The sequence below is a fragment of the Dermacentor silvarum genome, chromosome 5, assembly GCF_013339745.2.
Source record: "Dermacentor silvarum isolate Dsil-2018 chromosome 5, BIME_Dsil_1.4, whole genome shotgun sequence".
NCBI lineage: Eukaryota > Metazoa > Arthropoda > Arachnida > Ixodida > Ixodidae > Dermacentor > Dermacentor silvarum.
The window spans coordinates 11938127-11963116 of record NC_051158.1 but is presented as its reverse complement, the minus strand read 5'-3'; the positions used below and the strand labels follow the sequence as shown (position 1 = coordinate 11963116).

At 44.4% G+C, this 24990-nt stretch overlaps 2 protein-coding genes across 2 annotated transcripts; both read right to left on the bottom strand.

Annotated features, from left to right (window-relative positions):
* Positions 1 to 389: 389 nt before the first annotated feature.
* LOC119452297 (uncharacterized) lies at positions 390 to 6784 on the bottom strand. The gene is made up of 3 exons (XM_037714529.2): positions 6629 to 6784; positions 5759 to 5884; positions 390 to 694 (listed from the first exon to the last, which is right to left on the bottom strand). Exons 1-3 carry the CDS (start codon positions 6728 to 6730, stop codon positions 491 to 493), a joined length of 432 nt encoding a protein of 143 aa, XP_037570457.1. The 5' UTR covers positions 6731 to 6784; the 3' UTR covers positions 390 to 490.
* Positions 6785 to 12227: 5443 nt separating this feature from the next.
* LOC125945422 (uncharacterized) lies at positions 12228 to 24620 on the bottom strand. The gene is made up of 5 exons (XM_049667169.1): positions 24537 to 24620; positions 20991 to 21144; positions 16310 to 16404; positions 13248 to 13439; positions 12228 to 12454 (listed from the first exon to the last, which is right to left on the bottom strand). Exons 1-5 carry the CDS (start codon positions 24607 to 24609, stop codon positions 12228 to 12230), a joined length of 741 nt encoding a protein of 246 aa, XP_049523126.1. The 5' UTR covers positions 24610 to 24620.
* Between the last annotated feature and the right edge of the window lie 370 nt (positions 24621 to 24990).

The window sequence follows — 24990 nt, the reverse complement described above, 5'->3', positions numbered from 1 at the left end:
GTTGCTTCGAGCAGTTTCACCCCAACTTCTAAACGACTACTTAATTGGAAGGCTGTTTCAGTAGAAGTGCACGGATGCCGAACTTTGAAGAATTGTAGTTACGCCTACGCAAGTAGCAGTGTTCAATCCAGTCTGTCTAGTTCATCCGACAAGAACGGGCATGTAATAAAAAGATATCTAGTGCATTGCCACGGGACAAACGGTCAAAAGATGTTACCAGAGTTGCTACTGCCCTCCATGGATGCGGAAACCCGCTAGTTCGCAAATGGCAATACGTTTTTGAAACGCTAGAACGCTCTACAAAGCATAACTTGCCCATAAAATTAAGTAAAGAACGATGCAGGCGCGCAGTCAGCGCAGCAGGCGTTTATTGTCAATTTTTTTTTCAATCGCTCAACAGAGAATGGTGCCCCATTGACGAAGTTGGAGGGCGTCCGAAGTGCGCTGCTTTCATGCCTCCAAAGTACACGTCCGTCGAAGCACACGTCTGTCACATGGCCAGGTCGACGCAATCTGCCGTGTCCGCTGTGGTCGTGTACCTCGTTCTGAAGAAGTTGAGCACACTGCGGAGCATGTGCAGTCTTGAGAATGGCCCACCCTTCGATCCGCAGGTGTTCGAAAAGTCGGCGTAGTCGAGGTCGTAGACGGCGATGCCGAATTTCAGGGTTGTCCCCTGTGCCTTCACTGTGCACAGCTGTCGAAGAATGTGAAGAACAAACCAAGAACAAGTATTAGTTTAACATTGAGATAAAATGACCAGAAAATCGACAAAACATTCCGTTGTAGATCTGACGTGTTGTCACGTCGATAACGCAACGTGCTGTCTTGACAACAGAATTCAGGACAACAGTCGGGACAACAGAATGGGTTGACGACAGAAGTAGTCGATGTAACAAAAAACTTCACAGTTGACTTTTTCGATTTTCTTTTAGCGACTTTCTGCAGAAATTTACCACAGAAATGTGCTTGGTTTACAGCAGAAATGTTGCAATTTATGGCAGACATGCTGTTTCAACAACCATTTTACATGTGACGGCAGCGATACCTACTAAATAAATAAGAAAGGCACTCCTTATTACGGCTGAAAATATCATTCTATCATTTAAAAACAACTGGGATGAAAAGAAAATGAAAGGTATATTTCCCCAGATTCAGTTTATTTGAGATTTTACTTCAGCCGAAGCTGCCATCTGACAGCAGCGGTGCTGAGATCGCGTGTACCAGAAAAAATACCGGATACCTTTTTTTTTATCGCAAACAGAACTTTTAAATATCACCCATGGCGTATACCACATTCTGTTTCTTGAGAAACCAAACCTAATATTAGTTTCGAGATATGCGCTCCAAAAATTGCAATGAAATGCACTGGTGTTCCAAGTAGCGTTTGAGCTTCAAGGTATAAAAAGGCGTTCTGAAAGAAAAAAAAACTCTGTACAGCACCTCATTTTCCCCGAAAGCTTCACAGCGCTGATCTCAAAACTCGTGTTAGTCCGCAAAATTGGTTTCAAGTGGATGTGTCAATCACTGGCTTCAATTCGTGTATTGAAATATGTGCAATTAAGTCATTATTCCGAAAGTTGGTTAGTGAAATTTATCACTTAATTGAGCATTTTGATTTCGATGTAAGTAAGGTTCACCTAAAAAAAGGAACTCCCCGTATATTATTAGTCAGAGTACTAACGCTGGCACATTCAGTATTTAAGATAATACTACTGCAGGGTATAATGGTCGATTTACGCTCGAGCCGAACGCCGCACCTTCCACCTGCCGCATGCCGTGCGAAAAATTGCACATGTCGAACACTTCCGCACAAATTTCGGTTTAGGATGTGTGCCCACATGCAGTGTAAGCCGAGATTATCCCGTGTAAATCGAAATTTGTGCACAAGTACTCGAAATGTGCAATTTTTCGCCCGACCACTTGCATGCGGTGCGGCTTGAAGCACTGGGCAGCTCGAGCGTAAATCTACTTTTATTTCGGGATATTAGCACTATACCCTCTTATCATGGCCACCCGCACGCGTGCGGATGTGCGGCAACTGCACATGTCGCACACAGGTGGACAGATTTCGGTTTACACTGGGTCCTCATCAGCAGTTTAAACCAAACTTTGTGCGCCTGTGTGCGAAGTTTTCCCGCACATCCGCACGCTTGCGGGAGGCGTGCGGAAAGTCGGGCTGATTAAGCTTAAGTACTTCTTAAGAGGAAGCTCTAGCTCGGGGTAAACTCCAATTGCTCTATTCAAATACATGCAGAGCGCAGAAGTGCTTTTATGAGACAACCGGTGGACTGATTTTAACGAGATTTGTAGCATTTGAAGGAGAAAGTAAATTATAATCAATCTAAGCAGCAAAATGTTGATTTAGGAACTGAAATATTATGCAAACGTTCCTCAGAATAGGAAATTCGAAAAAAATTAAAGCTCGAAATTTACAATTCCGTAACTGTTCACCAAAAGCAGATATCGGCACTTTAAAGGGCATCTGTTAGAGCATGTTAATTAGACAAACTTGTAATATGAATTTACAGGTTACGTGAAGTGGTTAACATTTACTAGGGTATTGCGAGGGTCCAACTTGCAACAATGGGATGCGATTCAGAGCAGTGCATGATAAACTTCTTTTGCCCGCGTTATATTTACCATTAGGTGCAATTTTGCATAATTGCAACTTCCTTCTAATCACCGAGTTAGATTTGTAACCTAACTGAACTTTCTGTAATTTTACAAAGTTCGAAACATTTTCAACAAGAATTGCCGGCGAATAAAACGTTTCTTCCTACATTCACTATATATTAACTTTTTTTTCATTTAAATGCAATAAACCTAATCCGCATGGGTGCTCGGGTTGCCGACAAAAGCAATTCTGTCTGTTCTATGTATGTAGTACCCCATTTAGCTGTTGTGTCCATGGGATATTACGAATTTTAAAATTCGGAGGCTGCCAGGTATGGCATTACTGATGAACAGGCGTCGATCAACGAAGCGATTGAAACAAATACTGTCACGCTAAAGGTCTAAAAGCGTGGTTAGAATTTGGAGAAAGTTGTATTGCTAACCCTGAAACTATAGGGTAGTCATATTCAGGGCGCTATAGCCTAAGTGACATAAACAGCCCGATGGCTTTTTATATACGCAAAGTACCGCTTCCTGCTCGAGAAAGCCGGTTTGAAGGTGCGTGACAGCAGAGTGTGTAAAGGAGTACGTTTATCTAGGTTGATTACTCACAGGGGACCCTGATCAGGAGAAAAATTTACAGAAGAATCAAATTGGGTTGGAGTGCATATGGCAGGCATTGCCAAATCCTGACTGGAAGCTTACCACTGTCGTCGAAAAGAAAAGTTTACAATCATTGCATTCTACCGGTGCTAACATATGGGGCAGAAACTTGGAGGTTAACAAAGAAGCTCGAGAACAAGTTAGGGACCGCACAAAGAGCGATGGAACGAAAAATCTTAGGCCTAACGTTAAGAGACAGGAAGAGAGCGGTGCGCATCAGAGAACAAACGGGGATAGCCGATATTCTAGTTGACATTAAGCGGAAGAAATGGAGCTGGGCAGGCGATGTAATGCGTAGGATGGATAACCGGTGGACCATTAGGGTTACAGAATGGATACCAAGAGAAGGGAAGCGAAGTCGACGTCGGCGGAAAACCAGATGGGATGACGAGTTAGGAAATTTGCAGGCGCAAGTTGGAATACGCTAGCGCAAGACAGGGGTAATTGGAGATCGCAGGGAGAGGCCTTCGTCCTGCAGTGGACATAAAATAATGGCTGATTATGATGACGATGATTATGATGACAGCAGACAGCCCTACCTCCTCAGTGCATTTATAGTCAGCAAAATAAGGAGCTCCCGAACCTAAGCTCTTAAGAAGAGAAGCCTTGCATATCGGCTTTAACTCAGATTTCCCCTAATCACATGCGTGTGAAACGTGTAAATTCCCTCGCTAAAATAATCCTAGAAGCGATTTCAACGTATTTGATTTATTGGAGAAATTTGCATTTTACCAACTCTAGGAAGCAGGACTTTGATTTAAGACTACTAGTTTACCGCAACCAGGATGAGGACCAGGGAAGAGCACATGAACACACAGACGCCGTAGCACCGTGTCCGTGTTCATCTGCTTTTCTCGTGTCTTCCGTCTCGTTAGCGCTGCGCTAGTATTCCAAGTTGGCCCAACAAGGGCGCATTGAAATAGTACAGAACTTGTACAAACACTGTAACTGTAACTGTAACTTTATTGCATCTGTACAGAACTTAATTAGGTTTATTGCGCCTGAAAAAAAAAAAACTTTTGTAACTGTGGCAAGTAGATTTTTTATTTGGACTATCAAATTCTTAACAAATACTCTTCGAAGTTGTAAAACATTAAAAAAACCTGAACTGCCAAATTTGCAAATCTAACAATTGTCAATAAAAAAGGATACCAGAATTGTTTACGCTGCACCTAATAATATATTTAAGCAAGAAAAAACATGTATTTTACACTGTTCTGAAATATAGCAATCATTTATGAGCAGGACTTTTGAAAAACCCTTTTAGCCGTCGTAACAATTTAACAGAAAATATAAATTCATGGCAAATTCTTCCGCTTCAGCTGCTCTAACAGATGCGGTTTACTGAACTGAGCAGTTATTGCAGATGCCCATATCCCACAAAACAGATATTGCACGATACCTCTTTTGGTGTAGAGGGGCTGATTCTTAAACTTTGGGCTTCAATATTTCTTAAATTTTCCAATTTTGGGGAAGTTAAGTAAAAAATTCCAGATTAAACCAGAATTCTGCTTCTTGCAGTTATTATATTTAGGTTCATTTCTCGAATGCAAGAAATTTATTTTACGTCAGTCAAGGCGGTATCTCATCAAAGCATTTCTGCTTCTACAGCGCTTCTGCCTAACAGTACTTCACTCTAGGTCCTCTTTCCGTGTACTTGTCTCCATACACTTTACTACATATGAAATGAATAAATAAATTTGTATTTGAATATCGAGGTCGGAATTGGCTCCGACATAAACCTTCCTTCTAAAACCTCCGAGATTAAAGAAAATTCGTAGAATTTGAAGTAAAAATTTCGAAGCATGATGTTTACAAATTCTTAGCCCAGTACCAAAAACTGATGTTTCATCGCAATGAAAATTCGCTGGTAACCCGTCACCACAAGCATGGCGCTCTTTGGCAATATCTGGCCCTTGCGCCACTAAACATTACATATCATCATCAAAAACTGATATAACGTTAAACTGTATCTGTCAGAGAACTCAACCGGACAAATTCGCTATATAATTTTATAAGACTACTTGATATCATTGCGCTGTTTACAAGGGCATTGCAAAAGCGTACTAACAAATTGGTAGTATGTTTCAGAGCTCCCATAATACATTAATTTTTGTCGCTCCATGTGTCTCAACAGAGCCATTTTATAGAATTACGATATTGGTTTTAATCGCTGAATTATTTGAATGTTAAGTATGTTTTAAACATGCAGTGTTGAAATTACTTCCTTAATCGCCAACATCAAAAAGCTACTGCTTACAGTCCATATATTTTAACTTTTCTTTTAAATGCAGCAAACATCATCCAATTTGGCACAGTGGTGGATGAGCTAAATTATTTCTCCATGACCAAGTATTTAGATAGGGTTTCCTGGGGTAAAGCTATCGCTTAATTCCACAGGCCCAAATAACAATCAGCTCCTGCTGATGTCTCTATATCTATATTTCGCCAGTGAATTTAGCCGTCGCCCGATGTATCGCACCTTCTTGCACAGTCCTGCTCGATCGTCGTAAGAGAATATTAGAGGCTCCATGACGTGGCGAAATTGAGTCGCGTCCACCATAGGATCGTAACCAGGTGTTGACATGAAGCTTGGATCCTTGCACACCTGTCACGTGAGGAGTAAAAAAAAAGAACGTCGCTTAAACACAATAGCTAAAACACGAACATAGGCGTAGGAGCACGTTAGAGACCATGACCCTTGAAAAATTATGTCACTAAGGTGTCCGATACCTATCGATGTATTCGGTCAGCTTTGTAGTCAACGGTTTAGTCAAAAGTCAAAAGTGTCAATCGTCAAAAGAGACCTGTTACAACGTTCCCAAAATAAGGCAGCAGCATTTCTGTCTCAAGGCTATCGTATTGTCATGACGACGAAATTTTCTGCACTCATGGCTGAAGCTTCTGTAACTTGTTTTTATTATATGATTATGTATGACATCAGAGCAGCCTGCATGCGGCTGCGGCAGCCGCATTTCGATAGAGGCGTAATGCAAAAACGCCGGCGTGCTTGCGTTGTAGTGCGCGTTAAAGAACCCCAGGTGGTCAAAATTAACCCGGAGCCCTCCACTACGGCGTGCCTCATAATCAGAACTGGTTTTGGCACGTAAAACCCCATAATGACGAATAATTAAACACAGGTGGGTGGACGATAGAGGGCATTGCTTTTATTATCTGTTTCCGTATGTACACCGTGCTGTGTTTCCCACTCGATGACATTGCAATTCTTTTTTTTTTTCATTTCTGGCCGTGAAAATAAGTGCACGTTAGAATCCGATAATTGAGTTAATTCCATGGAGCAGCGAGTCTGGACAGGCTAGTGGCGATTATGATTATGCTTGATCCGGCTCACCTGTGCGTAGCTGGCGAACGAATCTATGGTGTTGTTGGTCATGCATGGCGTGAAGAAACCGTACTGATTTGGGACCGTGGACACCGCCCAACGGCCCTTCATGGTCACTGAGAGCGCATACTTCAGCGTCAAACTGGGCGCCGCCAGCCTGTTGAAGCTCTCGAGCGCCAATGTCTGCGCACAACAAACGGACCCAAGAAGCAGAGAGTCATTAGAAATGCGTGCAAAGCTTTTTCACCGAACTTTTAATAAAACTGTTGCAGCATATCTGCGTTATTCTCAATCACCCCTGCCAGCAGGGGTGGCTTATTGACTATGGGGTCGCGCTGCTGTGCTCAAGGAGGTCCTGGGTTCGATTCCGCCTACGGCGGCTGCGTTTCGATGAGAGCGGAATGCTAAAAAAAACCGCTCGTGAACATAAATTTAGTTTTGTGTCAAAGAACCCCCGGTCGTGTTAGCTATTCCGGAAGCCTCCGCAATCTTTAATGTGCGATCTTTTCTATGATGACCACTGTGCATCCTAATACACTAATACACGCCGAGGGCATAGCAGAATTATTCTCAGATGGCATGGTTCTTTTAAACCGAGGCTTACCATACTAAGAAAAGAAAACTTTACGTGTAAAACGAAAAACATCATGAGCCATCAATGAAGCCCATTTCTTTTAACAGCATTACAGAAGCCTGGATGGATAGTTGTTCCCTCACGTGTTAATTTAAAATGCTTGGGCTACTTCACGGATGCACTGATAAGTTTGATTATCTATCACAAGGTCCGCAGCTATCAACTACCTTTTCTTGACCTGTGTTGGGCATAGAAATGATCTTTGGTGCGCGGCGCTCGTATCACCTTTCGTACCATCAACTTGTTTGTTTAAAGGTTCTTTGTTGTGCCTTGTCATGTTGGGACCAACCGAAGTACTTGATACGGGGTCGATGAATAAGATGTCACTCTGCTCGCTAACCAAATTTGAGTAGAAACTTAGCACTTGTGGCTGTCGTGTCTCTCGTCACCATCCCATACTTTGTTCCCAAAAGCCTCCCGTCATGGAATGCTACCCACTCAACCACACCAGTACAATTCTCACGCGATACTTTGAACTCTTAATACTTTTAGCCTTAAATAAAGTTCCGGCAACTCGAAACTTTAGAAAAAATACTTGCGAGCCTCAGACTGACCTTACCAATTTAATATAATACGTTTTCTGCATTTTTTGGTTTCGTATCCTAGGAGATGACTTAGTCGCAAAGTCACGACATAGAGGGTGGTCACGTGAGAGCAGGGCATGGCGACGTTTTGGCACTGACTCCGACTCACTCAGTCGTTTACTATGTTGCTACTTGTTCTAATGAAGCTCTATGTACCAACAAAACAAGCAAAGTGATAATTTCTACTCACCAAGATATTACAGTGGCGAAAATTTTGATATATATATCAGAATTTTCGCGATAATTGCCGATAGTCTTGTTAACTTTAGCAATATCTCGCTAATTATCTTTCGAACAACTTTAGAGGGCATGTTGCAACTGCAGAATAAATTTCAACCAGTAGTCAAAGCATATGTCTTGCTGGAGACCCTCTGCCACGCTTCAGTTGCGAGAAAACAGCATTAAAAATCTGCACTGAATTTCATTGCTGTTTCAGTTTAGATGTTTCCGCACTGGGCAACAAAACACAGCAAGAAAGAGTTAACTGGAATAGTCATCATTTACACGGCACATTTGGAGTCTGTATACCTCCAGACGGCTGCTAGGCACCAATGTTTTAGCACAAGATTACGCATTGAATACTGGTTTAGTGTACGCTGGTTAAAAAAAAAATTAAGAAAACACCACGTGTCGTACCCCACACATGGAAGCCTTCCCAATAAAATCTCAGGTCTTCTTTTTTTCCGTTTTGTTTTTTTGTAAGCAAAGCTTTATATGTCTAGGCGAAATCGTATATTGCTAGGCGAAATCGCCTCTGTACAGAAAATTATCATCCTCCGCATTGGCTCTAAAGACGTCGTCTTCTTTCGCAGCTGGTTCGTTGACGCCCCTCTGGTTGCGCTCTCGTGTTCGTGCTCGGCACGCGATCGTGCCCCTGCTCCCGCGTTCGTCGTCGTCTTCCACAGCTGGCTGCGTTGCCGCTCATCATCCCAGCGCACAATTTCACTTCTGTTTTGTCGTCGTAGTGGGGAGGCCGCGTTTACGGGGATATGAGCCTTTGCTTAAGGGGGTATGAGCCTTTCATTGTCTTACGTAACGGACAGATTTTAATTTTGAAGGAATTCAATTTCGAAAAATCTCAAGCTGCAATGGCGGCCGAATGCTGCTAACCACGCCGGCGAGCAAACTCGAGACATCGAACGCAAGCGACAACGGCGGACTGCAGGCATACCGTCAGTGACGTGGTTCTCTCCGTCGAAGCCGAACGTGTGTGTAACCTCATAATTGAGAAATACTTTAATGAACCTTCGGGATTCATCATCATCATGATCAGCCTATATTTTATGTCCACTGCAGGACGAAGGCCTCTCCCTGCGATCTCCAATTACCCCTGTCTTGCGCTAGGGTATTCCAACTTGCGCCTGCAAATTTCCTAACTTCATCATCCCATCTGGTTTTCTGCCGACCTCGACTGCGCTTCCCTTCTCTTGGTATCCATTCTGTAACCCTAATGGTCCACCGGTTATCCATCCTACGCATTACATGAGCTGCCCAGCTCCATTTCTTCCGCTTAATGTCAACTAGAATATCGGCTATCCCCGTTTGTTCTCTGATCCACACCGCTCTCTTCCTGTCTCTCAACGTTAGTCCTAAGATTTTTCGTTCCATCGCTCTTTGTGCGGTCCTTAACTTGTTCTCGAGCTTCTTTGTTAACCTCCAAGTTTCTGCCCCCTATGTTAGCACCAGTAGAATGCAATGATTGTACACTTTTCTTTTCAACGACAGTGGTAAGCTCCCAGTTAGGATTTGGCAATGCCTGCCGTATGCACTGCAACCCAATATTATTCTTCTGTAAATTTCTTTCTCGTGATCAGGGTCCCCTGTGAGTAATTGACCTAGATAAACGTACTCCTTTAGAGACTCTAGAGGCTGACTGGCGATCCTGAATTCTTGTTCCCTTGCCAGGATATTGAACATTATCTTTGTCTTCTGCTATTCGGAGTAGGGATATTAGTTTTATCGGCTGCATAAACTTGGACACATTCGCTTACTAACTGAATTAACAAGTGTGGTGTCAGCGCGCACAAGAAAACATGAATAGATCACACCGAATGACCGCAGACAACGACTGTCAGAACACTGGCAGCAAGCGCAGCCGCCGCAACGGGCGAAGGTTCGTGCGGTCTATCGCTTCCACGGAAACTAAGCGGCGAATGCACAGCGCATACAAAGGTCAGAGCCGTGTGGAGATAAGAGACGGTGCGGGCGACCGCTACAAGCGGGCAAAGTACAAGCCCAGTTTTTGGCAGAGTAGAAGCTACCCCCCTCCCTCCCTCCCGCGCTGCCTTCCCTCTTTCTTGCTTTCGCATTGGAGATTGAGTGGCTAATTCACCTTGCGCCCGGTTGCAAGATACGCATTTGGTACCTCAGCACAGCGTCGCCCCGCCTCCCTCCCTCCCATACCCCAACGGCCTTTCGGGCGACGGTCGCGTTTGCTGTCAGCCGTGCGTTCGCTCTCCGTGATAGCGCGCATCCTCCACGCGCTTTCACACGCGCATACGGCGCGCGGCGACGATTTTAGGGGCGAAGCACCTTAGGGCCGAGCCTTCTCTCTCGTAGTCCGTAGCTCTGGTTGGCATGGAGACCGCTATGTATGTATACGCGCATATATATATATATATATATATATATATATATATATATATATATATATATATATAATGTTACGCGTGAGGAAAACGAGGACCGGTGAACGTGCTTGCGGTTCTACGGTAGCATCGAAGCTGTCGGAATTGGCGCCGCAACAGGCAACGGGAACACAAACGGTAGTAGATGCAGGTACGACCGTATCACCACAAACACACAATGTAGTTTCGCGATCTACAGGGTTCTCAAGGAGTCCTGACGGAATCTGACCACTTACGAATACCTTCCCTGTGCGGCAGTCGACAGTGGCACCACACTCCCGCAAGAAATCCATGCCGAGGATCACATCATGAGTCGACCGAGGAATAATTACAAACTCTGTGAGAATAACATATATATATATATATATATATATATATATATATATATATATATATATATATATATATATAAGGGCGTTCGTTCCCGACGCGCGCTCTCTTTCTCTCTCGTCCGCACCTGTGGTTTACCCGAATGATCCCCCGGTGCTTCGCCCACTCATCATCATTCACTTCGTGGATATGCGGTGATTTTTATCGCCCTTGGACTTTATACGGAACCTCACGGTGACGGCGACGACAACGCCGACGGCAGAAATCCGGTTGAAGTGTCCATATAATTGCTATCGCAATGAAAGCGTATCTCACTTATCAGAGCCCTAGAGCAGCGGCGACAGCTTCAGGAGCATGGTAGCTATGGTAGCGTTTATGTTTGGCACACTAGTACCCGTGCTCCTTTGCGAAAAACACCACGTGATTTCCGCCACAATCTCTTCAACTGATGAGCGCCAGCCGGAGCCTCTCCTACGCCTTCCTGCCTCCATGCCTAGGCGCGTGCGCGCCTTGTTTGTTTACAACTGAAAAAAAAAAATGCCGCAGTTTCGCCCGAAAGGCGAAGCATCGATTGCGATAGCAAATTAGTGGACAACTATACGAACTAAGGATAGTAGCTTTATCGGCCGTATAAGCTCGTAAACATTCGCTTACTAACAAAATTAACAAACACGGTGTCACGCGTGCACAGGTAAACATGAACGCATCTCGCTCGATGACTGCGGAAACTCGCTGTCAAGACGCTGGATTGAGGAGGCGCGGCAGCGAGCGAATTGACCTTCGTGCCGGCCCTCGCGTCAACGCGAACAAAACGGCGAAGGCGCAGCGCATACGAAGCTACCGGCACTAATTGCACTTTATCCACAACGCAGATCGCTTGGAAGATGAGGCCCGCGCGGGCGCGCACCTTTTCCACGTCACAGATGGCGTTCAAGATACGCCTCGCCGCAAGCAGCAGCCGCCGAAGTGGAAACCAGAACAGCCCCCCCCCCCCCCCCCCCCCCCCCACTCCCCCGTGTCTCGCGCGCGACAGACGAAGCGCGCTTCCGCCCCGGCTTCCTCCCTCGCGCGCGTGAGGTTGAGCCGCGATCGCCAGGTGACCCTCGCAGATTCAGGGTACGGCGCGCGGCGACGATGTTACTGTGTTTGGACTTTATGCGTAACCTTACAGTGAAGTCCACGGTCATGTCCACGACGACGGCAGGAATGCGCTTGGAGTTTGCCATATAATTGCTATCGCAATAAAACGCTAACATGTTTCCTGTCCTGTGCTCCGACTGCTCTTGCGAGTGGCTGCGCATTCGTCTCAGTCAATCTTTCTCTGGCTGCGATCAAGAGCAGGCGCCTATCATGGCAATATTGAGACAGAGGGCGGTAGGGACCTAGCCCCCCCCCCCCCCTCCCCGATTATACCACAACAATGTGAGGCTTACTCACTCGAAGGTGATGCCGATGCCAAACGCCGTGATCTGGTACTGCGGCGCGGTGTCGATGAAGATGAGCAAGTTGGGCTCGAAGAGACTGGGTTCAGCAAACGAGTTGCGGCCCAGCTTGTACAGCGAGTCGAAGAAGATGTACTCGCACAGGCCGTCCGGCGGGAACATCTGCGTCGAGTTGAGCCTCCTGCCGATGGTGCACACCAAGGGCTGGTCGTCCATCACTGCTCGTAGTGCGGACAGAGTGACAATTAAGGCTACGGTCTGTGTGGTGAAACATGACGCGTACTGGCCTTGATGATGCGCATGCACTGGTGCTCTATTTCGTGCACTGGCCAATGTAATCTTGCAGTGTCTCTGTTATAACAGACAACTTAGGATGTCTGTAGAGTGGCTATCAGATTATCTCACGCGACTCACTGTTCTATGAATAGTGCTGTCAAAGTATGTAATTGTATGTCATCCCTGTACTGTGATGACAGACAGACAGAAAGACAGAACTGACAGACTAAACTGACCGGACTTAACTGACCGGACTTAACTGACTGGGCTGAACTGACTGGGCTGAACTGGCTGGACTGATCTGACAGACAACACTTGACTAGACTAGACTGGACTGGACTGTATTGGACTGACTGACTGAATGTAGACTGATAGATAGATAGATAGATAGATAGATAGATAGATAGATAGATAGATAGATAGATAGATAGATAGATAGATAGATAGATAGATAGATAGATAGATAGATAGATAGACAGATAGACAGATAGATAGACAGATAGATAGATAGATAGATAGATAGATAGATAGATAGATAGATAGATAGATAGATAGATAGATAGATAGATAGATAGATAGATAGATAGATAGATAGATAGATAGATAGATAGATAGATAGATAGATAGATAGATAGATAGATAGATAGATAGATAGATAGATAGATAGATAGATAGATAGATAGATAGATAGATAGATAGATAGATAGATAGATAGATAGATAGCAAAGGACCTACTTTCCGAGGGAGCGGCCGTTGACGCAGTAGGCGTCTCAGTTTTCTGCGTGGTGGTCATCGTGGTCGTTTTCTTGGTGGTTGCCACCGGCGTCGCCCGAGTAGTGGTCGACAACACCCGGATATCAACGTCACCACTTCGAAAAATGACCCCGAGTTCCGTGGTCTCGGTCGTCTCAGTCACATAGGAAGAACCTGCGAGTGTGAATGTTGGGGAAGTGTGTGCAACTGCTTTTTGTACGGCACAAAGTTCACTGCACTTGCCTTGGTCCTTTCGTCACCTTGTGGTACAAATACTCCCGCAGGAGAGAAGAGCATCTTTATACGCGTGGAACCCGTTCCACTGTTCTCAGCACCATTGTTCTCATGTAAGCGTTCTAGACAAAAACACCTGGTGCGCAATTTAAACGACTTCCGACCTACTACTCAGATGAGTGTAGAGTCCTGACATTCAGCTACTGAAAAAAGCTGTTTTAGTCTCTTGTACCAGATACTATAAAGCTGTCATTTAAGGCATTTATTCCGCGGCAAATACGGTCGTTTATGCCTACGTGTACAGGCTCAATTTAAAAAAAAAAAGGTAAATAAAGCCCCTTTCTTAAAGAAAGATGGTTGAACGCAAAAACTTTCTCCCATGCAAACTGAATCAAAGTCAAAGTCCAAAGCCAACGACCACGCAACGAACCCAAGAAATGCTGAGCGACCCGATGGAATGCATATGTGATTTGATTGCTTGTCTAGGATTGTCTTTTTCGAACGTTGAAGTTGAATGAAGACACATTGAGTTAGGTTGCGTAGCCCTTATTTTAAATAATGTAGCCGTTGATTACACGCACACACTCACACTTTCACGGACGACTCTACACTTTCACAGTATTGCCTTGTGATCGCTGTGGTAGACGGTCGGAGGTTCTGCCGTTCCCGATACACGGGATCGGCCTTGCGGGCACGATCGCGCTTACGTTCGCGTACGGCAGCCTCTTCTGCTGTGCGCTGCACCCGCGGCCTAACCATGGTGACGGCCTGGAATGCATTGCGTGACGCGCGTAATGCAATGCAGATATATACAGTTCGTCTGGGTAGCGTGGCGTTGCAGTTCCCATGCATTCTTCTTATCCGTACAACTGCGAATGTAAACTGTAGTGTTCTACGATACGTATGCCGTGTGCCGTTGTTCTATATATATATATATATATATATATATATATATATATATATATAGGAAAATCAGAAGCACAACTTCGCGGTTATCTAGGGTTTATTATTTACCCAACAGTTTCGGTCGGTGGACCGACCTTGAAAAAGGTCGGTCCACCGACCGAAACTGTTGGGTAAATAATAAACCCTAGATAACCGCGAAGTTGTGCTTCTGATTTTCCTAAATACGCTTGGCTCATTGAAAAATCCAGTTACTATTATATATATATATATATATATATATATATATATATATATATATATATATATATATATATATATATATAGTTCCATTGTGTAAGTTGATTTTCCTGCAGTGCGTTTTCCGCGCTCACGGAGGAATCAGTGGGACATAGAAAGCTTCGCTTTAAAACTGCCACTGCAGAATCTCGGTTTGAGCTATAGTTGGGGCCGGCTCATATTCAAAGATATTTTACGGCGCAAACTAGACGAGTATTTCAACTTCTAACAGATTTTATTCCGAACGAGAAATCGCCTTTTAAGCGCAGTCTAGTCTACGCTGCAAATCCGAGGATAAATTATGGTTTTCTAAGAAACGCAGTGCGCTCTAAACCTCTGGTATAAGATATTCGTTTCATTTTCTCGCCAGAATAAGCTGAGACAATTTGCGTAGGTTACAAGATTTCTCCGAAATGTAGTGCGACCAAACACCGAGGGAAAGTTGTGAAAGCCAAGGCAAGCAACCGCCATCTGAACATTACCGGGTTTTGCGTTGCGCCTTTTTTTCACGGCTTGTATGCGTGCAGCCATGGAACGCTGAACATTCACCGAAGTTACGGGCTCCCGCTGTAGAGTAGTGGCTTTGGCACTGCGCTGCTCTATACATATATATATATATATATATATATATATATATATATATATATATATATATATATATATATATATATATTAGCAAGGGTAGAAGGCAATTAGACTAGGACTCATGCATAATTGTTGAAAATTGTTCCAGGGATAACGCAAAATATATCATCAGCCTATTTTTATGTGCACTGCAGGACGAAGGCCTCTTCCTGCGATCTCCAATTACCCCTCTCTTAGCTGATTCAGATTTCCATCTGCAAATTTCCTAATTTCATCACCCCACCTGTTCTCCTATCTCCGCAGCCGAGTTGTTTGAGCTGACCGTGACGGTGCATGCTTTTTAAAGCGATAGCGCTAAGGGCCCAATGTCGCAGAAAATCTGACGTCGGCGTTGGCGCCGGTGTCCACGACCCATAAAATCATATCAAACCCACGCCGCAGGCCCTCCGCGTATTGAATTTCTCAAAGTAAAATGCGTCAGAAAAATCGTAAAACATCACTTAAACGCAACCTACGCACATGATGACGTCAGGTTTTAATTTCAATATACTAGAAAACAAAGTTCTATTAAGCAGAAACTTAAACACAAACCTCTTTTCCAGCATTTCTACCATTCATATAGCGGCGCGCCCTGGTCAGTGTTCCCTGCAAAAACACCATCCAGATGGCGCTCGCCTCCTCGGCAGCGGCGCGCGGAGGCGAACGTGGAGAAAAAAGAAAGCTGCAGTTGCCAGGACGCCTGACAAACATTCAGGGATCTTTAAATGCTATGGCGTTCCACTCTTGAAAAGCGTAGCGTCCTCCAAATTTTTGTCGTTTTGCAATCAAACCCAAGTGTTGGTCACTCGCGTCTCTGAGAGACGCGCTTGGGTAAAAAAAAAAAAAAGCGAAATGAACGAAGCTCTCTGCAGCCATCTGAGAGCGTGAAACGGTGAGTGAAGCCTAATGGCAGCGACGCTCAAGTAAAACGCAGTTTAGTGATTATGTACGAATCTGTAAAGTATCCTGCTAAGTTGAACTTGGACTGAGTCACAAATGCTTACCGTAGCCCATGGCGAAGAGCGTGATCAGTGCGCTGACCAGGATCAAGAAGATGATTGTGGCGCACACCACTGTTGCAAACGCGGCGAAGCTCCGTCTGCGCAAATAAATGACGCTTGTATACCTCGATATTTAGCTCTTTAACTGGTAGCGCAACAATTTATGCCTAACAAAAACATCTGCATGAACTAGACAAATCCAAATATTACTATGTGTCTTTCAATTTACCATTAATTATGTACCTGCTCAACGGTGGTATTCACTCATATGTCGAGCGTGACCAGCAGCATATGTATTGGTCATAAAACCTGAAGGCTTCGTCGTTATCTTCTTAGCGCACGTGGGGGCTCATATTCTCCCCAATGCGATTTTTTTAACACGAAAGTGTTTTATGCCGGGGTCCACCAAGACTTCACTGACGTATTTCCGTCACGGAAATACGTCATAGAACATAATACAAAGAAAGAAACCAGAAGAAAAAGTTCCACAAACATGCAAAATTTGGAAATCGAACCCACGACCTCTCGGTACGCGACGATAGATCGCCGAGCGTTTAACCCATTGCGCCACAAACGCATTTGCAGAGAGCTACACAGACGCGCCTTATATATCTAACACTCCTCCGTGTACCCGCGCTCTTGCTCGGGGCGGTGCCGCCGCCTACGAGCAGAAAAGAGAAGTACTGCATTATGACACTAACGCGCACCGACAGTGAACGCTTCGGTGGTCTCAGCACTACGACGCCTCGATGCCAGCATTCGAAGGGACGCTGGCATCAAGAAGCACTACCAACGCCACCTAGGTGGCGTTGGTAGTGGCGTTCACCGTACTCAGCACAGCGGAGCGTGGCCTCCGCAATTAGCTCTGAAAATGTTTCTGAAGTTGATCGCGGAGGCTGCAATTACGACGCGCTGTACGCGCTGATTTGACTCGGTGACGATTCAGTTACGTGTTTTGTCTTGCGCGTTGTATTAGTGTGTCAGTTACGTGCTTCGTCTTTCGCGTTGTGCTAGCGTGTGCAGCGTAGTGCAGCTTCCATATGCACGACGGTTGCTCATGGTCATCGACGTTGGTAGTCGTGATGGAGGAGACGTGCCACCAGGCGTCAGCGTGGGTGCATCAACGCCTAAGGGCGCTTTAGCCACAAACACCAATAGACATCATATATCAATGTGCAATAAACATTACACTACTTCTGTGAAGACACGTTTCACTTTCGTGTTCTATACCGATTCCTATATAAGAGGGATCAACCACATTTTTTTTTCTTTCCTTTTTCAAGCAAGCTTTATTTCCTAACCCCCTAAAGATACATCTCAAGAACACACACTGACCTTACCAAAGCAAGTGCCAGAGACCAGTTTTGGACCATACATTTAACTGTCAACCCCTTGGTGAACAATAATTTTGACCTACTGTACCTCGATCGCTTAGTTTTTAGAGAAACCGTTTAATATTCCAATTGGATTGTATTTGAGCAGAGTAAAGAAGTCCTAAACCAATAAAACCATTCTAAGTGAAGTCTTTCTTATCTTGCCAGTTAAACGGCAAATGTACCTAATTACTCACCTAATGAATCCGCTTTATAATAACTTCATTGCGCTAAAACACAATGTACAGCACTTCCTAAGCGCACGCTCAGTGACTATTGTACGCAGGGACAACGTAAAATTAATCCTATGCAAAATGGCTCAGTGCCCCGGGCTATTTTCACCTATGGCGGGTGGTTAATAGCAGATTTGGAATAAAAGCAGATTGGAATAGTTTTGCGTTATCCTGGCCCTGGCAGGCGTGTAATCTTGTCAGTGAAGCGCAAGTTGTACGGAAAAGGAATACTGACATATTTTTTTACTATTCATTTCTTAGCGTTAAATGAACGTCCCAAAACTCTAAACCCTAGAGAGAAAAAAAAATGGCGAAAGGCCTCTGAGTGTGGTAAAGTATTTAATATAATAGCTTTTCTACTCTAAGTATCGGTTTCGTGTCCCAGGGAGATCCTGTGCTGTGACGTCATAACACACTATGTGCTCACGTGAGAGCAGAACATTGGTACGTTTGGACACTCGCTTCGGCTAGCTCGGTCGCCTCGTATGCTGCAATTAGTCGTGCCATGTATCACGTGACCACATACATAACCAAATGCTGCGCCATGACGTCACGACACAGTAGAAGTGAAACCGAAACTGGCGTAAGAAAAACTATTGTATTAAATTATTCATAGTGCCTGCTAACCTTGTAACTATTTTTCATTGGTTTAGAGGGATCGTTTCATGTAAAGCAAAAAAGTATGCTCGAAAATAACATGTCACTATCCCTTGAATACTCTGCACACACTAACAATCGTGATACTCTAGTAAGTACTAATTGGGCGAACCTGCAACGCGGCCTTTTCGTCTCTGAGGAAACCACGCGTGGCATTTTATTATTATGTACGATAGAAGACAACTTTGCACATTTCAAACTGCCAGAAGCCCATAACAGCTATCAAATATGAAAACCTTGGTGCATGATTAACATCGTTTTGCCCAGCACGTTCCTTCTTTCTAGTATCCCTATATAAAGATGGTAAACATTGGTAAACGTGGATCTGAAATTCTGAATCACCGCGATAGTTAAGCTTTTGCATGGTGACCTGCCCAATCGTTTGTTTCAGATACATGGAAAAGTGCATCAATAACATCCGTCATTTATTCCAACTTAGCAGACCAAACGCACGACTTAATCTTACTCTAGACTCAATCTGGTGATTTGTTTAAGATTAACTCAACCTGTCGAGATGAGAGGAAGTGTTGAGAATGTCTGCCCATACAAGGATACCGCTACCTCGTTTACCGTGAGCTCCTTCCGGTGACAGGTTATACTTACTTTTCCTCATCCTCTTCTGAAATAAAAAGTAACAAAAAGAAAGCCTTCAGTGTGTTGCACATGTGTTTCGAGAAGGATTCATGGTCAGAGAAGCTTGTTGCTTCCAACTCAGCGCTGATGTTCGCGTTGATTTAAAAGCATGGTTTACCTCATGCTTCTCTGTAAATATATATGAGCCCAGAGAAATCTTTTGCTCAGCACAAACTGCACCGTATTTGATGATGTTAGTTGAATTAAAAAAATAATTCGCCGACTGTAGAAAGTAAATTTTTTTATTTAGAACCTCAAATCTTTTTCCATTAATTTTGCAAGTCGCAAAAAAAAATTTTAGAATTTAGAAAAGCTTAGAATTTCGTAATTCAGGAATGAAAATAAAAAGGATGCCACGATTGTGTAACTGCGCATATTACGATTGCCAAAGCGGTCAATATTGATGTACTGAATACTCAGGGGTCAGACCGCGCAAGCATCTTGGTTTCCAAATGTTCCCCTTGCCTCCTACGTGTGTGTTGAATTTGCGATATGTCACGATGACTTTGGCTAACAATAGCACGGCGCCGACAAATCACGAGAGCGGAAGTGAACGTTCGGAAATCGAAATGCTTGCGCGATCCCTCCCCTAGTCGGAAACATACCACGAATGTGAGCACGATTCTTGCAAGACATTCATATGCATTGTAACAACTTCATGTAAGCTGTACAGTTACTTTATTTTTCCTCTTCAGACGTTCTAGCAGATGCCGTTTACAGAACTGCGATATCTTTGTTTTTCATTTCTTTTTTATTTTTACAATGTTCGGAATTTGCCCTTTTTTCATGATAATTATACTTTTCAAATTTTGGCAATTTTTCTTTCAAAATTCCGCTTTCTTTAGTTGGTAGAGTGGTAGGGTATAGCCTGCCCGCTTTTCTACAGCAACCAACATTATTGAAATCGGTTGAGTTGTAATCCGAGAAGAACATTCCTGCGTTTCACGTATATTCGAATAAATCAATCCGAGTTCACTTCGAGTTAAAGCTTCCCCTTAACCATCAGAAAACGTTTGCCGGAATTTTTTTGTTGTTAAGCTAAAAAAAATGATACTCCTCCCCTCAAGATAAAATGTACAAATTGAACTTTCTGTGAATGTAAACGCACTGTTGATAAAGGGCGGTTCACGGCGGAAGCGTCGCAATAAATTATTTTTTTTTTTTTTTATGTACGTGGACCTGCAGTTCTGTATAATAGATACAGGGCCGGTATTTTGTAGCGATGCCTTTCCGGTAATAATGCCTTTTTGCGCTTATCGCGCTTTGTCAGTGGTCAGAGCGACCTTCCACTCGCGTTATCAACGGGATCAACCGGCCGTGAGCGGTGGATGATAAGACTAGTATAGAATAAGTCATAAGTCATCGCTACAAAATCGCGGCCCAGGTCACTAACTGTGCCCGCTTGTCCGACTGTGACAGCGGATGTATGGGTTGGCTCCACTCCTGTGACTTACACGTTTGTGCCGAGTGGCGACAAGTCACAAGAATTCACCAGCGTTGCCATCAGCGTCAGCACAGGTGAAATAGCTTTTCGACGAGCTTTAGCGAGGCTTAAGAAAGTTAGTCGGCGAAAATCATTGTTCATAGCGCCCAATTATAAAAACAAGCAGTGAAGTACGGCATTCGTGCGTTCTTTTTGATAACATTATAAGTCTTTCAGTCGTTATATATATATATATATATATATATATATATATATATATATATATATATATATATATATTCTTTTCTTTTTTCAAACACGCTGCTTGTCCACAACAGGTCCACAGCGATTGCTGTTCCATGTACCTTTGAGGATAATCGTCTCTGTGCTGGCCGTCGTCAACCCGTACGCCGTCTGACCGTACGCCGTCTGGCCAAATGCCGTGGTGCCGTATGACGTGGGGCCGTAGACTGTTTGGTGAGCCGCTGGATCGTAGTAAGCCATGCTCACTGATTGAACCTGAAAATTTAATTACCATCATCACCACTCGAGTCGTTGGTGATGGTGCCATTGATGAGGGCACAGCAGTTTAATAATTTGCAGGCCCTTAAGGAAGTTTATTGAAAAAGCGAAGACAAATTTGAAGCTGTGATTTGACTCACATCGATCGGCAAAATAAACAGAACTCATTCGGACTCACTCACCGATTTATTTTTTGTACTTAGGGCTCCCTCGGACTCCGACTCACCAAGTTTACTCAACCGATCTCATTCGAGCTCAGTTTCACCGAAATTCGATGGTGCTGCGCTCTCTCGAACTCAAACTTAGCAAAATGGCGCTCAATATAGCCCACTCAGACTCAGATGAATGCCTCTAGGATGGTCTCGAGCTCCGTCTGAATCTAAATGTGTCTGAGTGAGCCGATTGCTAAGCGACTTTGCTGACCTGTGAATATAAAAGCCAACGTCTCATAGACATTAGCTGAAGCTTCTTGTTCCTTAATCAATGAATGCCTCCATCAGTTTTGTGTAATTATTACAATGGCCTGACTCTAGCCGCACAGCCCACAGGGTGGTCACAGCTTAAAACTCGAAAAAATAAGTCAGATGATCCCCGAAAGCAACCAAAAACCAGTAACTCTAGGCCACAGTTCCGCGAAGGGTATATAGTCAAGAAAATAGCCAAACGACGAGACTGAAGGGTTGCCTGAGGAAGACGCACTCCACTCTGCTCAGCCAGAATACAGAGGTTTTCTACCCATGACCAAGCGTTGGGCGCACGACAAAGAAGCACATTTAATGAAACATGTTCTGAAGAGCAACAGCGATAATTGCTCCGATGTCACCCAACCTACAACCGACTGACAACGGCGTAGAGAGTCGGGTTTTGTCATTTGGTCGTGGCAGTAGCCAGCTTTCCAAAGTTTTCAACTCGCTCCATAGCCTATGCTAAAGAAACGGACTTATTCTGCCGGGTATGACTCGTCCCTAATATTCCATTTCTTCGAAGAGGCTTTCGGTGGCCTTTATCAATGCATAAGCATTTGTTAAATTAGTCAATTCCACATCCGCCGTGGTGGCTCTAGCGTTCTGCCGTCGATCACGAAGGCGTGGGTGCGATTTCCAGCAACGGCAACTACATTTAGATGAAATCTGATTGCAGTAACAACCCTGTGCCGTGCTTTGGGCGCCCTTTAGACAACTGTAGGTGGTCAAGATAATTTCGGGGCCCTGCACATAGATAATATTGCTATGCCTTGCAGCAGCCCATCTTGAATCGAATTTTAAAAAATCCTAATTGCAAAGTGCCGTCCCGCCTCTTTCCAGTTATGGCGTCTGTTATGAGAAGAAAAAAAAATCTCAGCCACAAACAAAGATGCCAATTGAATAAAGGCGGTAGCGCTAAAGTGTACGGGCACTCACCGATACAAATTAAGATGGCAAACACTTGAAACAGCCGCACCTTGCACTTGTGCTGGGACGCTTCGCGACCGGTGCCTGCCTCGTTCAAACGAGAGAACGTTCTAGTTAGCTCGAGGAGCGTTCTGCATTTAATGATGATGATCGTACTAGAAAGTAGCATATATGAACGGCGGGGGACAGGGCAGGAATTGGGTGTTAGCAGGATGTAGAAAGAATACATAAGTGTGTTACGAAAAAAAAAACACATTTGAAAAAAAAAACAGTGTATTGAACTTGTAATTTTCTCTGCTCCGGAAAAAAAATATAGTCAAGAAGGGGAAGAGGCGGAGGGAGGGGGGGGGGGAGGGGGGCAACAAAGGGTATATCACAGGTTTGGCATGTCTATTTAGAGAGTACAAATACATCAAAAGAAAGACGAAGTAATGTAGAAGAAAGAGTAATTATAGTAATGGTGAATAAAACAGCGCTACACGACCGGAGACACAGCGTTGTGCATGTGCACTGTTTCTTATTCTCGTCTCCCGATGTTGTACGTTTCTTTAATCCCAGTTATGACGTACCAACTCGTCGAATCTTCCACTTCAGCATCATTAATGTAGTATCATTCGTATGTATTGTGTCTCAAAGATCAAACGCATTCATTAGGAAAATGGGGCAAGAACGGGATGGTAAACATTAGTGCAGTAAGCCGAAACACTTGTAATACTGTTGCCACCACGACAATTTTTCTACAGTTCTGGAATGGCTCACGTTACTATGTGAGGTACGCAAGGCGAGTGAGTGAGTGAGTGAGTGAGTGAGTGAGTGAGTGAGTGAGTGAGTGAGTGAGTGAGTGAGTGAGTGAGTGAGTGAGTGAGTGAGTGAGTGAGTGAGTGAACTACAGGGTCGTCCACTCTTAAGTACGAACACGGCGCAGCGCGGCCGCGCTCCGCGGAGCGCCAGCGCACACGGCGCGGCCACGCATCGAAGCTAAGCAGTGCAAGCGCAAAGGGGCTTGGAGGTGGGGCTTCGTGTCGTCTGCTAAAGTGCACGAGCGCGCTGTGCTTTAGGCGGATGATGATAATGATGATGATGATGTCCTCTGCAGGAGTCCTCTCCCTACGATCTCCAATCACCCCTGTCTTGCGCTAGCTGATTCCAACTTGCACCTGAAAATTTCCTAACTACGTCACCCCACCTAGTTTTCTGCCGTCCTCGATTGCGCTTCCCTTCTCTTGGCATCCATCCTGTAACTCTAATGGTCCACCGGTTATCCGTCCTACGCATTACATGGCCTGCCCAGCTCCATTTCTTTCTCTTAATGTCAACTAGAATATCCGCTATGCCCATTTGCTCTCTGATCCACACCACTCTCTTCCTGTCTCTACCCATGTAGAACGTAGCAATCGTCACGTCGCAAGCTCGTGACGAACGGCTGGCGTAGAAAGCATGCCTCTGCTGCCACACGATCGTCTTCGACGTGGTCGTCGTCGTGTTCCTGTCATCCCACACAGGTACGCTCGCGACCCACAACTACTCAGTCTACACAAACACGTTGGGTCACGTAGAAACGGTTTGCGGTACCACAAGCAATAATAGATAGCCAGGTACCTGCAGAATGCTTCGCATAACATCGATTGCACATGTGCGATGTGAAGAATTTTATTCCAGTTTTTCTAGCGCAGTTTTCTTGCTTTGTCCACAGCGCAAGCATGCTTGTTTGTTTTCTACCCTACTCTCTCGCCTCACACTCACTAATAGGCGAATAGGTCAGATATGTACAGATATGTCAGATAAATAGCAAAGATAATTTCCAAGTGGATTAAAGCAAGACCGACTACTTTTGTAAGGCTTCATTATCGTTCATCTCTCGTGTTTTCTTTTTTATATACAGTTGTCTTTTCTATTTCATACCACCAACAAATTCCTAACTCTCTCTATCTGCCATTCTTGAAGCAGCCTAGAATGGAGGGCTTCGAAAGACTACGCCTATTCCGACTTCACACTCACCTTGTGATCCAGGCAGCCTCCGATGATTGGTGTGTATGTTCTCACCACAGTCCACTCCTCTCTTGCATATCATAGAGTTTGGTCCGGGTTCTTTATGGTATAGGAGATAGAAACGAAAGCAGACCCTCAGAATAACATCTTTAGGAGCATCGTATTACTTTCAACTCCTGTAATTTAATCTCGGTTATTGCGACTTTTCGATTGCACTGGAAAGTTCCGACGAGGAACCATGAATTGCTATGGAAGGAACCAAAACAAGCAGGCTATTTAACGTTTTCTTTTTGCCCATTTTCCCCCAGAACCTAAGGAGCCAGGGTCCTCGTAAATATACATTTGCTTCGCAAAACCAGAATAACTGCCCTAGTAGCACTCCTGAATCGATATGAACGTTTCTGTGCCTGTGGTTGTAATGATCACGCAGTTGCGGCTAAGCTAACGTTCCCATTGTAGAAGG

What these genes read in the sequence shown, in the direction of transcription:
- LOC119452297 (XM_037714529.2), bottom strand. Translation starts at nt 6,730, where the DNA reads ATGAAGGGCCGTTGGGCGGTGTCCACGGTCCCAAATCAGTACGGTTTC. An exon ending in CGTTCGCCAGCTACGCACAG is followed by an intron (nt 5,885 to 6,628) that starts GTGAGCCGGATC and finishes CTCACGTGACAG; the next exon opens with GTGTGCAAGGATCCAAGCTT. An exon ending in GAGCAGGACTGTGCAAGAAG is followed by an intron (nt 695 to 5,758) that starts GTGCGATACATC and finishes ATTCTTCGACAG; the next exon opens with CTGTGCACAGTGAAGGCACA.
- LOC125945422 (XM_049667169.1), bottom strand. Translation starts at nt 24,609, where the DNA reads ATGATATGCAAGAGAGGAGTGGACTGTGGTGAGAACATACACACCAAT. An exon ending in GAGGCTGCCTGGATCACAAG is followed by an intron (nt 21,145 to 24,536) that starts GTGAGTGTGAAG and finishes TTAAATTTTCAG; the next exon opens with GTTCAATCAGTGAGCATGGC. An exon ending in AACGGCCGCTCCCTCGGAAA is followed by an intron (nt 12,455 to 13,247) that starts GTAGGTCCTTTG and finishes CACTACGAGCAG; the next exon opens with TGATGGACGACCAGCCCTTG.